The 19,101-nt window shown below is 45.9% G+C and overlaps 1 protein-coding gene across 4 annotated transcripts in view; it reads left to right on the plus strand.

Moving 5' to 3' along the window:
- Positions 1 to 19,101, plus strand: part of EPHA6 (EPH receptor A6) — a 698,400-nt gene that overhangs the window by 373,851 nt on the left and 305,448 nt on the right. For all 4 annotated transcript variants that reach the window (XR_014470285.1, XM_083171949.1, XM_083171946.1 and 1 more), the window contains exon 5: positions 15,969 to 16,304. Coding sequence is in view for 3 of the 4 variants with exons in the window: in XM_083171949.1 (XP_083028075.1) it covers positions 15,969 to 16,304 (336 nt within the window). In the remaining variant the exon portion in view is untranslated. The remainder of the gene's footprint in view (positions 1 to 15,968; positions 16,305 to 19,101) is intronic.

Genomic DNA, 19,101 nt, shown 5'->3' on the forward strand with positions numbered 1-19,101 from the left:
CTTTTCACACTTGCTCCCCATAGAAGGGCAATGAATATTCCCTGGTGAAATATTTATCTCTTTCTTTTCATTGAACTTATGGGGTTTTTATTCCGTTTCTTTACACATATTGGGGGTTATTCTGGTTCATTCACAAGGCTGCGAATTCGCAGCCTTGCAGGTCCACCAAAACCCGCCTTGCGAATGGTGGCCCGGCCACCACCCATTCACAGCGTGTGTTCGCACGCACTGTATGCAACTAGATGTTTTACTTAAACGTCCGTTCGCAGCCTGCAGAGGAACACCCACATCATTCGATGACCATCAGGTCATGTCAGCTCCCCCCCCCCCCCTTCCAATCTGTGTCATTGGCACATTAGCATGAGAACGCCCAGTGTTCTCATGGGAACGCCCATGAAATGCTGGGCGTTCCCATATGCAAATGACCCAGCCCGCCGCCCCTCTCCCCACCCCTGCCCGCACACTTGGGTGCGTGTGCCCGGCGAACATTGTTTTTCTTCCTGTAACCCAAATCACTCTTGTGAACTCTTTAGACAAATGGGGAAGACGTACGGTCTTATCTAACACCAATGTAATGTCACCAATCGGACCAGTTGAATTGCTATTATAAGGTGCCCATTATTGTTGACTGGATTTATCAACGCAAAGCAGCTAAGCCTGTCTAAAGTCTAATTTATGGTGCCCAAACCACAGACTTTTTGCACATTTATCTTTTTTGCCACCTTAGGGGGTTGTGAGAAGACATTTTTTTTTTTTGCAACCAATCAGAGCCACAATTGAATTACTCCATGGGACGCCCATTGGTTAAGGTGCCCAATAACAATTTTAATTATCCCTATGGAGCTGCTCTTATTTCTTTCAGGTTGTGATTCAAGCTGCTATAAAAATGTGTCGTGATTACTATGACAACCACAGTCACATAGCATAGTTCTTAGTGGTCAGAGAGACATTGAAATATTGAAGTCTCGAAACCAAGTTTTCTTCTTTCGCTGCTGTCATTTGAGCACTGATGTGCTTTTAGTATGACTTGCTCAGATTAGGGGTATATTTACTGAATATCGATTTTACTTGATTTAGAACGGTTTCAGACTGATTAAAATTGATCTGTCAACATTGGGCTTCCATAACTAAAATATACGGTACTTATGTAGTATCTGGGCGTCCGATTTAGAAATTGGATCGGATCGCATCGCATCGCATGCGACCAAATCGTATGCGATGGTCAAGATTTTTCCATAGGATTCAATGTTAAAATGGTCTGAGTCCATTTTAACATAGAATTCAATGGGAAAAAGGGGTCCTTTTCCTTTCCCCACTATCCAAGTGGGCATGGAGTTGGATATAAACCTGTGGCGAGCGTAGCGAGCCACCGAGCCCGAATCGTGGCGAGCGTAGCGAGCCCCGCGAGAAGACACAGAATACTTTTTAAGAAATATGCGTCCCCTTGCGGGACTCGCTTCGCTCGCCACGCTTCGGGCTCGGTGGCTCGCTGCGCTCGCCACGCTATATAAAATCAACTCTATGCCCACTTGGATAGTGGGGAAATGAACAGGACCTTCTTAACATTGAATCATATGCAAAATCGCATCGAATCGCATCGCATCTGATTGTATGCCTTAAGGTAAGGCATACAATCACAAAATCGGCAGCCCAGATACTACATAAGTACCAAATATACATTAAAAATGTAATCAAAATCAATATTAAAAAAAAAAAAATCAACCTTTAGTAAATATACCTCTAAGAGATCCTTTTAGATGTAAAAGAACTTCTCCAGGAGACTCCTGGAAAGGACAACACTCGCCAATGAAAAAGCATTAGTATTATTGTGGCCCCACCATTCACAATTTAAATTGCTTTGTGGCATTTTACAGCAGAGGGTGGGGCAAACTGCCATCATGGCCTGCTCTCGCTGTTGAAAACTGCCATTTGCCATTTTACAGCAGTGGATATGTCAAGGATAACCCAATTCAATATGAATTTTAAAAAAATATGTACGGTTTCCGAAATTGCACCTCTTAACCCTTTATATTTACCAAATCAATGATTTTAATTTATATTTATAGTAGAGATGTGCAGACTCGGATTCCAGAGATCCGAGCCCCCCCAGTGCTGCTGTGTAGTCTTACTGTGTACTTGTAGTACTACTGTCTCCTCTGTGCGGTCTACCTCTGGTGTGCTGCGCTGTAATTAATTATTTTATTTGCTGGGGCTGTCTCCCTCAGTGCTGCTGTGTACTCTGTTCTCCTCTCTGCTTAGGAGAACAGTCTAACTGTGTACCTGTAGTACTACTGTCTCCTCTGTGCTGGGGCCTACCTCTGGTGCTGTGCTGTGCCTGTAATATTATTATATTATATATTAATTTTATTATATATATAGTCCACTGGTGCTGCCTGCACTGAATCTGCCAGTATTATTTAGTTACTCAGTCCACTGTTGCCACTGACAGTGCTACTGCCTACCTAGTGTACCTACCTAGTACATACTAGGCTGCTATATCTAATTTAATTAAAAAATAATACTTGTGTTGTGTGGGACTGTAAAAAATAATTCCATGCTGCTGGTGCACTGACGTGTGCCACTGAGTGCCACTGCCAAGCAGTACAGTCCTAATAATAAAATTAATTAATATATAAATTCTGCTGGTGCACTGCATAAAGCTACTGGTGGTGTGTAATATTAATAACTACCTTTTGTGGTGACCACTGGCAGTGCTACTGCCTGCCTGGCTACCTACCTAGTACCTATTAGTTTATTTTCTCTACCTACTAGGCTGCTATATTATTAATAATTCATTTAATTGAATTATATATAGTCCACTGGTGCTGCCTGCACTGAATACTGTGAATAGAGGTTGCCAGTATTATTTACTCAGTCCACTGTTGCCACTGGCAGTGTTACTGCCTAAGTGTACCTACCTAGTAGTACAAGTACATACTAGGCTGCTATATCTAATTTAATTTAAAAAAAAAATAATACTTGTGCTGTGTGGGACTGTAAAAAATAATTCCATGCTGCTTGTGCACTGACGTGTGCCACTGAGTGCCACTGCCAAGCAGTACCTAATAATAAAATTAATTATTATAAATTCTGCTGGTGCACAATACTAGTATTGCTGACGTATCTACCTGTCTTGTGCCTAGTACTACTGTCTTATCTACCTGTCTGGTGCCTAGTACTGCCATATCTACCGTCTGGTCTGGGGCTCACTGCCTAATACTGGCGTACCTGTGTGGTCTGGGGCTCACTGCCTAATACTGCCGTATCTACCTGTGTGGTCTGGGGCTCACTGCCTAATACTGCCGTACCTGTGTGGTCTGGGGCTCACTGCCTAATACTGCCTTACCTGTCTGGTCTGGGGCTTACTGCCTAATACTGCCGAATCTACCTGTCTGGTCTGGGGCTCACTGCCTAATACCGCCGTACCTGTGTGGTCTGGGGCTCACTGCCTAATACTGCTATACCTGTGTGGTCTGGTGCTCACTGTCTAATACTGCCGTATCTACCTGTCTGGTCTGGGGCTCACTGCCTAATACTGCCGTATCTACCTGTGTGGTCTGGGGCTCACTGCCTAATACTGCCGTACCTGTGTGGTCTGGGGCTCACTGCCTAATACTGCCGTACCTGTGTGGTCTGGGGCTCACTGCCTAATACTGCCGTATCTACCTGTCTGGTCTGGGGCTCACTGCCTAATACTGCTGTATCTACCGTCTGGTCTGGGGCTCACTCCCTAATACTGCCGTACCTGTGTGGTCTGGGGCTCACTGCCTAATACTGCCGTACCTGTGTGGTCTGGTGCTCACTGCCTAATACTGCCGTACCTGTGTGGTCTGGGGCTCACTGCCGTATCTACCTGTCTGGTCTGGGGCTCGCTGCCTAATACTGCCGTATCTACCGTCTGGTCTGGGGCTCACTGCCTAATACTGCCGTACCTGTGTGGTCGGGGGCTTACTGCCTAATACTGCCGTACCTGTGTGGTCTGGGGCTCATGCCGTACCTGTGTGGTCTGGGGCTCACTGCCTAACACTGCCGTACCTGTGTGGTCTGGGGCTCACTGCCTAATACTGCCATACCTGTGTGGTCTGGGGCTCACTGCCTAATACTGCCGTATCTACCTGTCTGGTCTGGGGCTCACTGCCTAATACTGCCGTATCTACCGTCTGGTCTGGGGCTCACTGCCTAATACTGCCGCACCTGTGTGGTCTGGGGCTCACTGCCTAATACTGCCGTATCTACCTGTCTGGTCTGGGGCTCACTGCCTAGTACTGCCGTATCTACCGTCTGGTGCCTAGTACTGCCTAGTACTGCCTTATCTACCGGTCTTGGTTCTAGTACTGCAGTATCTACCGTGTGGTACCTAGTACTGCCTCATCTACCTGTCTGGTCTGGTGCCCACTGCTGAGAGTCATTCATATGAGGGACTTGTCTTTTAAATGCATACAACTGATTGCATTCCACTAATGAGAGTAATTGATTGCTGCACCAATCGCCCACTGCTCCTCGGCTGCACTGTGTAAGCAGTGCACAATCAAGCCAGATAGGGGTCTTGGTACTTGTTTTGAGGTTGTAGCAGGGGAGTGCAGCTACTCTAACACCTTGAGCGAAGATCAGTACTTCTCTACCGGCAAAGGACATCCTCCTCGACAGAGCGCGCAGCTTCACGAGGGACGCATGTGAAGCAGTGAGCAAAGGGAACACAGCCTAGCAAGCCAGATCACCTGAATCCACCCTAGCGATCAATAGAGTTACAGAAGTCGCAGCCAGATAGAACTCTTCCAGCTGCCACCTAGTCATTGATTAGCCCCTCCCCTCCACCCATTAGGCAATGATTGACGAGACGAATGGTAATAAATAATAAATGAATAATTAATAATTACAAAATTAAAAATCAGATGAAATGAATTAATTATAAATAATCATAATCACAATCAAGACAGATAGGGGTCTTGTTAAATATTAAACTGACCAAAACAGATACACACTCGCAGAACAAATCAGTGCGGCACAAATTAATAATCATGAAATGAATCAATCACATCATTAAATTAATTAATAATCAATCGATCACAATCAAGACAGATAGGGGTCTTATTAAATATTAAACTGACCAAAACAGATACACACTCGCTGAACAAATCAGTGCGGCACAAATTAATAATCATGAAATGAATCAATCACATCATTAATTTAATTACTAATCAATCAATTACAATCAAGACAGATAGGGGTCTTATTAAATATTAAACTGACCAAAACAGATACACACTCGCAGAACAAATCAGTGCGGCACAAATTAATAATCATGAAATGAATCAATCACATCATTAAATTAATTAATAATCAATCACAATCAAGACAGATAGGGGTCTTATTAAATATTAAACTGACCAAAACAGATACACACTCTGCACCATCGAGCAGGTGATCGCTGACATGCCAGGTGCAACTGTCTTTAGCACCCAGAATGCCAAGTATGGGTTTTGGCAGATCCCTCTTGACAGAGCCTCTTCCTTGCTTACTGCCTTCATGACCCCTTTTGGGTGCTATGTCTTCCTCCGCATGCCCTATGGCATCACCACAGGCAGCAAAGTTTTCCAGCGCTGCATGGAGCAACAGTTCGCTGGCTCTCCCTGTGACATAATCGCTGTCAGCATCCTTATCTGCACAGCCGGGTCCATCAGTTACTGCCACTGCTGCAACCAATACTAGTGATGGTTTACATTACATTACATCTTCCATCTGCCACCTTAAAATTGATTAGCCCCCTCCCCTACACCCATTAGGCAATGATTTAAGAGACGACTGGTAATAAATGAATAATAATCACAAAATTAAACAATCAGATTACATTAATTAATCATAATCACACAATCAAGCCAGATAGGGGTCTTGTTGGATGTTAACGTGATCAAAACAGTTACACACTTGCAGACAAACTCTGTGCTGCACAAAATGCCCACCGCTCCTTGGCTGCACATGGTAAACAGTGCATGATCAAGCCAGATAGGGGTCTTTTTTGGGCCTATTTTTTTAAACTGCCATCCTGTCTGCCGCTGCAGTGCCACTCTTACATGATCCACGTGTTTGTGCCGCACACTTGTGTGACTTAGCATAGTTATCCAGCTACCTCGGTGCAACCTTTTGCCCTAAAAACAATATTGTGAGGTGTTCAGAATAGACTGGAAATGAGTGTACATGAATGTTATTGAGGTCAATATAGCGTAGGAGCAAAAAAAACCCCCAAATTCTGCGATTTTAGCAGTTTTTATGCTTTTTTAACAAAAAAATCAGAACCCAAAACCCCAAAAATCCAAACACAAAACACTTAGGAGGTGTTTTGCCAAATCCCATTAGAACCCAAAACCTCAAGGTAATCAGAACCCAAAACCCGAAAAGTGGCCGGTGCACATCCCTAATTTATACCATACTCCAGTTACTGACTCATGATTACATTTACTTACCTATATATATATTTTTCAATGTTATGCTTTAAAGATTTTGAATAAATAATATTTTTCTTGAATCATACTCAGCCAGCACAGGAAAAGATATTATATTAGTTATAGTCTGGGTACACACTGTTTCCCGGACCGATAACTATCGGCGGTGTCTCGAGAGAATAATATAGCGCATATACACTAACAATAAATATCATTGTAATCACCAGGACCCCCCACTCCGTACATGCAGTCCCTGACGATATTGTCAGATTATGCTGTATGTATAGGTGACTGGGAGGGTGCGCGCATCGTTAACCATATTGTGCATACACACTGGCCAATGTTTGCGATATATCGTTAACTATAGCGGTATCATGCACATCGTTAACGATAATAATAATAATTTTATTTATATAGCCCTCTTTCTCCAATAGGACTCAAGTAGAGATGCCAATCCCAGGGCTTTTTTCAATCCCGGGAATTGGGCTTATACGGACTCCCCCTTGGTAGAGTGGTGTGGAGGCAGGCGGCGAGTATGATGCGTGCGGCCTGGACAGGGTTCCAAGTTCCTGAGTGGGTTCCGGTGCTGGTGGTGCAGCGCTGCGGCCTGCGCATCGTGACCTATGACTGAATCATTCTGCGCAGGCTACACCCTTGGTCGGGAACAGCCGGGCAGTGTCTGAGCGGGTGCTCAGATGCCGCACAGCATTAGACTGCACATGCGCAGTCAAATCCCAAAATCCTGGGATTGTATACTCCAATCCCAGGATTGAAATCCCGGACATTTTGAGGCCAAATCCCGGGATTCCACCAATCACGATCACGGGATCAGCCACCCTAGACTCAAGGCGCTTAACAGATAGAATGAATGTAATACAGTACAGGAACAATGAAGTCCAAAAAAGCCTTTCAGAAACGATACTTAAAGGAATTACAGAAAGCTTGAGTAAACAGGAAAGTCTTGAGTCTGTTTTTGAAGTATTCTAGAGTGGGGGTCTCTCGAACTGTGCAGGAGAAGTGAGTACCCAGTGACACTCGCTCAGTGTGTACCCTACTATAGAATAGATGCAGATCTATTGTTACATACCGGCCTAGACTTTAGCATCACTAAACTATTTATTTTTTTAGCACCTGGAACTGTTTAGTGAACAAATGGGATTGAAGAGGAGTCTCTAAGCACATGGTTATGTAAACACCTGAGAAGGGTTACCTTGAGGGATGCAGGGAGGGTCGTGTTTCTCCGATCTCGCGGATCCTAGTCTGGAGTCTTCTCGTGATGCAGGATGGTGATACAGACCAGTTGACACAAAAACAATGTTAACCTTTTATTACTGGGACAGCCACTAGCAACGTTGACCTTCCCTTACGCACAAAATTGACAGTAGTTCAACAGTATCACAATACTATAAGTGCAATGCAATTCGCAGTATACATATACCTCAACAATGAATTCAACCGTCTACGTGCAAACGTAACATACGATAACAAGACAATAGAGTTACCGGTAACCCTGGGTCATTCGATATTCGTGGTATCACTGCGGTTGGAAAGGACTGCTTCTTACTGAGTCAGGCCCGACATACTGCAGACCGGCTTGATGCACTGTTTACACTTGGGAGCAGCAATACCACCGAATACAAATGAGCGTCTCAACACACTATATTACACTAAACAGGCCTTTTCAACATTAAGCATAACATGACAATGTTACTAAATCTAAGTACCCGGGTACACTCTATCGGTTAAGCCGGTAAATCCCACAAAGGGCCCGTGCACAGGGCTTGAGTCCAGGGATGAAATCACTCAGTAACTAGGGTTAGTCCCACTCTCTCTTTTGCATGAAGACCGTGTTTCCACCCTCTGTCCACCGGGTGGCACTGTTACTCTATCACTGTAATCCCATCCACTAGGAAAACTCCTGGTGTATTGTCTCCCACTAAACAGGGCAATGCAGAATTAAACCTCAGGGGTGACTTCCAACAGTGGTCCTGGGAAATGAGAAAGGCCTGGGGAAAAGGGCCTCAAGGGGTAGGACTTAGAGTACCTGGTGTAGGATGCCAGCTCCGGCTGGGGATAGATGGGTTCTTTCTGGTGCTGTGTACCCTCCAGGGAATGCTAGTGCGGGCGCCTCAGCGTTGCCGCACTCAGCTACACAGGGCCGCTGGCTGTACTAGGTGTCGGGCAGGCAGCCTAACAGGGTGTGCTAGGTGGGGGCAGTGTTCAGTAGTGTACCTGTAGCTGCTGCTGGTGCTGGTTCCGACCAGTCTCTGCCTCCTGTCTTCTCTGGTGTCCAGACTCTGCTGTCTGCTGGGCCTTGAGCTGCTGTATTCTCTTGGACTGTGCACGCTGCCCGACTGGCTCCTTCTCACACAGGCTGGGCTGTCATTCATTGCTGGAGCTCTCTGCTGCTCAAGCATCTGGCAGATCAGGGGTCACAGATGCCACGCTGCTGTCCTCCTCTCTCTCTCTATACAGGAGTTCTCCACACACTCACAGGCTACACTGCTTACTCCTTAAGCACAGTGTCACTCAGCTGCAGGAGAAGTCTCCTCTCCATGTGCTCTCCACTTCCTCCTCTCTCAAGCTGCTGGCTCAGGTCACCTCTGACCTCTCTCTTCCTGTCACACTCCAGCCTGTCTGGGTTTAACTCTTTAGGGCTGTGCTTTGCCTGGTGCTGAGGTATATTAACCTCTGGTTAACTGGAATACACAGCACCTATTATTCCACAGTTATGGGGTGTTACATCCGCCCATACTTTTTAATGTGCGTGTCCTCGCGCACACCAACACAAACACAAGTCCTGAGCTGTGATAACTTTCTGGAACCACTGAGTCCGTTCCTTGAATCAAGGTATAATTTACAAACAGATACAACATTACCAAGGTGACTAAATAGTGTTGGCAACATTGTCGACGGATGAACAATGGTGCAAAACATTCAATAACATTTATATAAGTATGACTATGCTCTATACCACAACAGTGGCACCCCTGGTGGGAGGAATGTTGACCACTCCCCATTCGGTGACAGCTCCACCGTACTCTGCAACATGTTCAGGACGAGATTCTGGCCGTCATTATCGCTCACGTTGCTGCTTGACTTGAGGGGCAACTGGATTCGATTGGGGTGTGACTTATGATGGTTGCGATGGATCCGCTGTGGTCGGGTTCCATCTGGATCTGCCATCTGGCAGCTCCCGGTTGTCAACGTAGACCTCTTAGTGGCCATATAAGGGAGGGTTTTCCATTTGGGGTGTACTTCGCCTCGTGATGGGTCCTCTTTCATCAGCTCGTTCTGCACTCGGGCATGAGAGTACCGCTGGCTACATACATACGGCCCTTCCTTTGTGTGTCTTGCCACGCTTGCTGTTTTCTGGGAGTGCATACTATTCCCCCGAGGTTGGTCTTGGGGATGGCTGCGGCGAAGTGGGTGGCTCCCATACCACTTGTTTCTTGCCGCGTATCTGTTGCCTCGAACAGGAGTACCACCAGGGCCAGTGACGTTCACTGCTTGGAGGCCCTTCTCACCTCTGACGATGTCAAATTCTATCATCTCTCCAGCCCTCAGGCTTCGGTATAATTTCCTTTGGTTACTCTTCTGGATGGCAGTGTAGTGGACGAAGATTTCTCGCTTTGGGTCAATACACTCAACGAACCCATATCCACGTTGTACGTGGAACCAGATAACTTTCCCTCGACTTTTCATGCGAACCTGAGGGTCACGGTCTAACCTGGCAGATAATTCGCCTACACTTATATGGCTCTGTCTGCCATAGTAGGTCTGCCCATCTTCACCTGGACCTACTCTTCCTGTACTCCCCGAGGTTCGGCCCTGATGGTCAAATTGGTCGGTCGCTCGCCTCCCGTATTCTCGAAGCGGGTCACATTGACTCCGGCTCGACTGTTGCCTCTCCGTCCTCCATCTGGTCCCTCCGCTGTTCGGCGCGGCTTGCCGGGCTAGCTGGCGCAGGTCCCGCTGCATCGCAGCCATTCTGATGGTTAGGTCTTCCACCTGACGTTGGAGGGATTGGTCTGAGTTTCCCGTTGGCTGCTGGACACTCTGAGTGGACCGGTCCTTTGGCCGTGCGACTTGTTCGGAGCTCGTAGTTATGGGGCCTCGAGACCCCGTCATTTCTGGATACTCCACCTCGGGGTCGGAGTGGTTCCCAATGGTTAAAATGGCGATGTGCTTAAAGTCCGCGAAGGGTTTACCCGGCATTTGCATCTTTAGAATTCGCAACTGGGTCTTGATGTTGGGGTTCGACGCTCCCTCCACGAACTGGATAGTGAGCGTCTCATCGCCATTACGAATCTCATCTTTATCAGCCGCTTGGATGAGCTTCAGGGTCTTCTGTAAACTCAGGGCGAAATCCCGGAGGGTTTCGCCTGGCCGCTGTTTCCGACCGTAGAGTTGCATCTTCAACTCCGGGAGGGTGGCGGTCTCGAAGATCGTGGCCAGCCGATTCAAGATCTGGTCGGTGTCTGTCTTTTGGTCGTCCGCCCATGATTCGACCTCACTGAGGGCAGAGCCCGTGAGTTGGCCGATTAGAATTTGTACCCTCTGTTCTTCGCTCGGGGTGTAGAGCTGGGAAATGGACTTCAGTTGATTCTTAAACGCCGTGAACGTGGCGCCCTTGTTGGGGTCCCCACTGTAGGTCAGCATCCATGGGGCCCCGAAGTAGTAGGGTAGTGTGATGGGAGCATGAGGTGTCGCTGCTGGGGCAGGTACTACCACTGGGGCTACAACCTGTTGGTCAGCGTTGGGGGGCACAGCGGGTGCCTGCCCACCCCCGACCTGTACTGCGTCCATCCTGGTATCGGATTATACTCCGCGTCGACTAGATCCTGTTCGTGACGCCAGAGAACTGTAAACACCTGAGAAGGGTTACCTTGAGGGATGCAGGGAGGGTCGTGTTTCTCCGATCTCGCGGATCCTAGTCTGGAGTCTTCTCGTGATGCAGGATGGTGATACAGACCAGTTGACACAAAAACAATGTTAACCTTTTATTACTGGGACAGCCACTAGCAACGTTGACCTTCCCTTACGCACAAAATTGACAGTAGTTCAACAGTATCACAATACTATAAGTGCAATGCAATTCGCAGTATACATATACCTCAACAATGAATTCAACCGTCTACGTGCAAACGTAACATACGATAACAAGACAATAGAGTTACCGGTAACCCTGGGTCATTCGATATTCGTGGTATCACTGCGGTTGGAAAGGACTGCTTCTTACTGAGTCAGGCCCGACATACTGCAGACCGGCTTGATGCACTGTTTACACTTGGGAGCAGCAATACCACCGAATACAAATGAGCGTCTCAACACACTATATTACACTAAACAGGCCTTTTCAACATTAAGCATAACATGACAATGTTACTAAATCTAAGTACCCGGGTACACTCTATCGGTTAAGCCGGTAAATCCCACAAAGGGCCCGTGCACAGGGCTTGAGTCCAGGGATGAAATCACTCAGTAACTAGGGTTAGTCCCACTCTCTCTTTTGCATGAAGACCGTGTTTCCACCCTCTGTCCACCGGGTGGCACTGTTACTCTATCACTGTAATCCCATCCACTAGGAAAACTCCTGGTGTATTGTCTCCCACTAAACAGGGCAATGCAGAATTAAACCTCAGGGGTGACTTCCAACAGTGGTCCTGGGAAATGAGAAAGGCCTGGGGAAAAGGGCCTCAAGGGGTAGGACTTAGAGTACCTGGTGTAGGATGCCAGCTCCGGCTGGGGATAGATGGGTTCTTTCTGGTGCTGTGTACCCTCCAGGGAATGCTAGTGCGGGCGCCTCAGCGTTGCCGCACTCAGCTACACAGGGCCGCTGGCTGTACTAGGTGTCGGGCAGGCAGCCTAACAGGGTGTGCTAGGTGGGGGCAGTGTTCAGTAGTGTACCTGTAGCTGCTGCTGGTGCTGGTTCCGACCAGTCTCTGCCTCCTGTCTTCTCTGGTGTCCAGACTCTGCTGTCTGCTGGGCCTTGAGCTGCTGTATTCTCTTGGACTGTGCACGCTGCCCGACTGGCTCCTTCTCACACAGGCTGGGCTGTCATTCATTGCTGGAGCTCTCTGCTGCTCAAGCATCTGGCAGATCAGGGGTCACAGATGCCACGCTGCTGTCCTCCTCTCTCTCTCTATACAGGAGTTCTCCACACACTCACAGGCTACACTGCTTACTCCTTAAGCACAGTGTCACTCAGCTGCAGGAGAAGTCTCCTCTCCATGTGCTCTCCACTTCCTCCTCTCTCAAGCTGCTGGCTCAGGTCACCTCTGACCTCTCTCTTCCTGTCACACTCCAGCCTGTCTGGGTTTAACTCTTTAGGGCTGTGCTTTGCCTGGTGCTGAGGTATATTAACCTCTGGTTAACTGGAATACACAGCACCTATTATTCCACAGTTATGGGGTGTTACAGTTATATATGATAATAGTTAGTAAGCAGCATCTGCAGAAATATTGAGGCTTTAGGGGACTACAGCTGATTTTTATTTTTTTTTGGTCCGATGCAATAGAAAATCTGCTGTAGACTGTAATATCCGATATTGTGGTATTGGAGAATTCAAAACTTTAATATTTCCATGGAACACATTTATTACAGTAAAATTAAACCCTGGAAGAATATAGTCTCTGTGTTGTTTTCACTGGCAGATGCCACAATTCCAAAATATATCTTTTGCTTTATGCATTATCCACCCCCCCTCCCATCGAGACCGTTACAGACCTTTTATGATTTATTACTAAGCCCACAGATAATAATGCACACGGTAACTAAGATTGACAGCCCACAGCTTCCCTACTGGGGTTGCCAGTTGCCTTTGACATGTACTGAAGGACTTGGAAAATATAATTCTATCTGCGCTGGTGATAAGTAATGTCATTAGAAATAATTTACCTTGTGTCATGAATGACACAAAATTTGTTTAGGTACTATCATTTTATCAAAACCATAACACAAAATTAAAACAAATACAATGATTATAATAGGAATAAAACAAATTGGTTCACATCATAATCTCATAATAATTTATATATATATATATATATATATATATATATATATATATACACAGATGAAGCGCACTCCATCTAGTGGGGGTCTGGCAGTCAGATTGCTAACCGCGAGCCACCGGAAGGGGACGCGTGCGCCTCGCCGCAGGTCCCTGATGCTCGCCTCCACCTCCACGCTTCCCCCCCTAACCCTGCCCATCTCCATGAAGTGGAGACGAGAAGGGTTCACATCCCCCGCCGCCCGGAAACTGGGATGCGCATGCATTACAGTCAGATGGAGCGTCATCTCGCCAGCGTTTTGTTTTTTAAACCTAAAACTTTTTCAATACTGTAGTGGAAGCCATTGTTTTAACCCCTTTGTGTGCATTTGCAGTGGACATGAATAAATAGCTAGGCAATGTCCAAAAGACGAGAGACGATTGTGCTGACTGCGGTGTTATCAAGGCAGCTTGGGTGTAATGAATTGCTGACGATGTATGTATTTTCTTTATCAATCCATGAACAGTAGAAAAGTTGTCCACACATTACACTAAATATTCAATGCACTATATAAAGTACAGTATAATGAATGTTTAATGTTACATCGAAAAAATCTCCTTTATTTACATTGGCAGCCACAACCCCCATAGGTTTCTGTTATCACTTTGTGACGCATTCAGGAGATTGGCGCTCGCTGCTATTGTAGCCTATAAACTAATCTGGATTGTGTGGATTCAGCTGGCATAACCCTCCCTGGAAATGGCTATTAAGCAGGTGATTCCAGCGGGACCAGGCATGGGCATAAGGCCTGGCAGCTCACTGAGCACATTGCAGGGATGCCAGTCTCTGCTGGTGACAATTATTACATCCCCTCGCTGAGATAATATTGTGTCCAGCTTGCACTTAATATGTCATCAATGATAACTGCGCCTGAGAGTTATACGAATAGTGTGGCAGCGGTTATATACATACAGTACGTTGCCAATGGGATACAGTCATTGGGTCACCAACAAGTTGTTAGACAGTCATTAGATCGACACCATTAGGTTGACATGTATCTAGGTCGACATGCAGTAAGGTCAACATGAGTCTAGGTCGACATGGGTTAGGTCGAAAGGGCCACTTTAACCCCTGGTATGCAGTCATTACAACCAATACGTTCAGTCTCCATACTCTACCAGTTTTCAACATACTAATAAAAGCATGGTTTTTAGCGCCAGTGGGTAAGGGGCCTTGTGGGTAAGGGGCCAGTGGGTAATTTTGCCGCAACTATAACTACTAGCACAAAACTCAGCCTCATAAGCCTTCCCATGCCTATGATTCCAGCAGAACCTTTGGCAACAGGTTCCTTCGCAAGTCCCAAGTTTACAAACAATATGTAGTAGCTATCCATAGATTTAATTCAATGTTACCATAATATGTTACCATTAACAAGCAAATTAGCAATTGTTAGTTTCATTTTAGTACAACAGTAAATGAACACATACATGATTGCAAACCGGCAAATATTTAACACCATATGATTGGATAGATTGAGGCAGGGGAGGGAACATTGCTTTGTAATGTAAACCAAGTAGAGTAAAGGCATCTAAGGAAATGTGGATTATGTTGACTGTCCGAAACATGACAATACCAATTTCCGGCAGGCCCACCTCATGGAGAAGGGGTATAAGTTGAAAGCAAGGCACAAGTCGTCAGGAAGGGAACGGGGCACTGCCGATTGCATCATCCCAGCCCTGCCCCATTGGTTTTTTTTTTGCTTTAATTCCAATATATTTTTCTTTTTGCATCTCTGGTATGAAGGCTATGATGATGTGATTCATTGTATCATCATTCATCTTGCCCTCACCCTCTTCACCTGAGAGGAGGTGGCTGATGGAAGAGTTATACAGGGGTTACAGTAATGAGTCGTCACACCTACTGTATTTGCTTTGTACAGCTTTCTCCTGTACCCTGCTATTATTGATGTACAGGAAAGTGATAATTAAGCAAAGGACAATCCTTTGAATTATTTAGCTGGACAATCTTGTACAAAAGAGAAAACGGTAAACTGCAAGACATATACACTGAGCTACCACAGACGCAGAAAGAATTATTTTCTACAAAGCAAAAACACTTACCTGGCCGTGGGTTCCTCTTGGTATAGGAACACCTGTTGCATGTTGACTTCGATGTTCTATCTGAGTGGTACGGGAATTATTTTGTGTTGCTTGCCTTGGCTAGTTTTCATTTGCAAAATAGTTGAGATTTTAAAATGAGACATGAATTTTTAACACATTTTAAATTAAATCATTAGATTTCTAGAGCTTAATGCAATTTCTTAAGGGTCTGAAGTAAGTGTTCTTGGCAGTGTTCGCATTCTCCCAATAGGGGGCTGATTACTAACTAAGACTTGATTATTGGAGGAGTGATTGCTTCATAGTCTGCAACTGGGAAATCAAACTGTGCTCGGAACACAAGAGCACAAAGGTGGGATGTCACCCAGATTGTATTAATTTTTTTTTTGTCTCTCTTGTTTATTTTTGGCTTGCAGAACCACCTTCAGCTCCAAGAAATGTCAATTTCAACATGAATGAAACGGCCCTATATCTGGAGTGGAGTCCACCGTTCGACATGGGAGGTAGAAAGGATCTTATCTACAATGTCCTCTGCAAGAAATGCGGGTCGGAACCTAGCCAATGTGAACTTTGCGGTGGGGGAATTCGTTTTGTACCTCGTCATTCTGGCTTACTCAACTCCTCGGTCACCGTCTTGGACTTTTTATCTCATGTCAACTACACCTTTGAAATTGAGGCAGTCAACGGGGTCTCGGAACTCAGTTTTACTCCCAAACACTACACATCGATCACCATCACCACAGACCAGGAAGGTAGGTTCAGGATTCTTTTCATAATCTTTTGCACTTGGACATATTTCTTGCAAGGGTGATGAGGCAAAAAGGTTCAAGCAATTGGCCTGTGCTTTACAGCTACAAAACTATAAACTCAGCTTAAATTTCTGGGGTGCAGTTTGTGGCAAGTAGGAAATAAAAATGACCCTTTTACACATATCCTTTTGACTCAGGTGTTTGCCGGGCCTGCAGTTAGACCGTGGTCTCAGCTATTTTTGAACAGACCTAATCCTGTTCAGATGTCCTTGGTCCATGACCTTGCTTGGTACCAGGAGTGGGTTATTGGGACTGGCCTGGGTCACCTGTAGTCTTCAAGTCATATGACCCAGGTCATGCCCAAAAGAAGCTGATTGGTGGAAACAGTGGTGTTGAAAATTACATAATCTCCAAGCATCTACTGTGCGATGGATAACCCAGGTCACTTGAAACCCAGGTTCAGTGTGAACAGTGATGACCCAGGGATAACCCGGGACCATCACTCAGGTGTGTGAATGGGGGTAAGTACTGTAACCCCAGCTTCAACCTGTGTTCAGTGTATGGGGTCTTAGCCAGATTAAATCCAGGGTTTATCTGTGAATGGGATAACAATTATAAATGTATGGAATTGAGCATAATCAATTCAATTTAGACACTATTATCCATGACATTTTGTATTATATAGATGTTTTTGTTATTTGATTGAAAAATACAGTACTGTATGTTTCAGTTTGAATTTTGAGAGGGGAGTTGGGACTTCAGACACACATATTAACAGGTGGAGGCCACCAGCCTCTCTATACACTGTTTAGGAGTGGAATTCATTTCTCTGGGACTGTTCTGTCAAAATTGGGAAGGTTGGGAGGAATGCTATCATTTATTGTAGGGTAGACCTGAAAGGTGTAGGAGGTTTTGTTACTCTGCACAGATTATCTACAAAAAATAAAATTGTTGGGCCCTGTCTCTATTAAAAAAATGTGGTTATTGGATTACTTTCCACTTAATTATTGCCGAGCATCAATGGTGGTAGCCTTATTTCTTGGTTACAATACAGTACATACAGTATTAGTGTTATCAAGGTATCTAATGGAATTTTAATGCTGACAGAACAGTGATAAGTATGTGCTTGCCGTAGATATGTATCTATTATTATTTTCTAGCTGTTGTTATTTATTTTTGTATTCTTTGTTCTTTAGGTACCTACCATTGTATACTATTTTATTGCTGAATTAATATAATTAATATACAGGCAGGGCCGGTGCAAGCCCCCCGCCCGCCCCAGGCAAAGCTCCCCTGCCCGCCCCCAGGCAAAGCCCCCCGCACTGCCCGCCGCCCACGATGCGGCACGGGGGTTGCTATAATACTGTGATGCGGCACGGGGGGAGGGTGCGATAGCAATGTGATGCGGCACGGGAGGTGCGGGCGATACTGCCGTGCTGAAATCCCCCAAGCAGGGAGCGGGCAGCATTGATTAACGGGCGGGATGGGGGTCGGGGAGGGGAGAGGGAGGATGACAGTCTTACCTGCTCCCCGCTTTCTGGTACCTCTCTATGGTACCTTGGCGGCTCAGTACCGCCCTCCAGTGGCCGACGCCCTAGGCAAATGCCTAGTCCGGCCTAGTGGTGGCGCCGGCCCTGTATACAGGTTGCGCAAGTCCTACCTAGAGGCTTATACTTCTTATGTCCCCATCTCTCCCCTACAATGGCGGCAATATGCCTCTGTTTGGAGAATTGGAGCCCGTTGCTGCCCCCAACTCGATGTACCCCCAAATGGCATCCGATGGTCAATCGCTTACAGTCAGATGCCGTAGCATTGCACATGTGCAGTAGGGGTTCCATGCCTGCCAAAGTGCAGAACATCAGTACTTTGCTGCATGAACTGCAACTCCAGCAGGATCTGAATGAGGCCCAATATGTGGGAGCTATATTAAAAACATCCGTTAAAAAAAGATTTGTTCTACAATAAATGGGCAAGAATGTGATCAGGAAATAGAAGTTCTATTAGATGATACATATGACTACATTTTTAGCATGGCCAGTTTTCATTTGTCCAGAAGATGACCTTAAATATATAGTTTGTTTATTATGTATTTTTATGACTAATTGCAATAGCTGAGTTTCCTGCATTCTTTAATATTCACTGTATTCCAGCTATAAGATTATATTCTGTGCCCGGAGTTCACAGTTCTAATAAATCTTTTTGACATCACACAGGAACTTTCACATCAGAGAATGTTTTTCACACTACACCCTTCTGCTCTGACGGGAGCTTGCTCATAAATCTGTAACCACAGAGATATAAATATGTAGCAGAGTGCAGGATGGACACTGACCCAGTGACATTCAGAGATTTACATTGACACATCCATCCATACTTACGTCCTCTTGTGTGCGAGAATTTTCTGTACTTGTGGTTTCAAAGCTGCAATACTACTCAATTGCTGGATGCTTCTCACCTGCTCCTCTCCACGAATTATTGGCTTCTATAATAAAGTAACAATGGAGTCCTTGGAAAATAAACAGGGTTTAGGTCAAACCTAGTGATTAGGTGCTAAACAGAGGAGGAACTACCATTGGTTTAGCAGGTGCAGTGCACTGGGGCCCCTGAGAACCCACTGCTGTCCCTCTCACCCTCTTTCTGTCACCCACTGGTTTTCCTTGTCACACTCTGCCTCCCCCTGTCACCCTCTTCCTGTCACCCACTGGTTTTCCTTGTCACACTCTGCCTCTCCCTGTCACCCTCTTCCTGCCACAAACTGGTTTTCCTTGTCACAATCTGCCTCCCCCTGTCACCCTCTACC

This window comes from Crinia signifera, chromosome 2 (genome assembly GCF_055691185.1).
Source record: "Crinia signifera chromosome 2, ASM5569118v1, whole genome shotgun sequence".
NCBI lineage: Eukaryota > Metazoa > Chordata > Amphibia > Anura > Myobatrachidae > Crinia > Crinia signifera.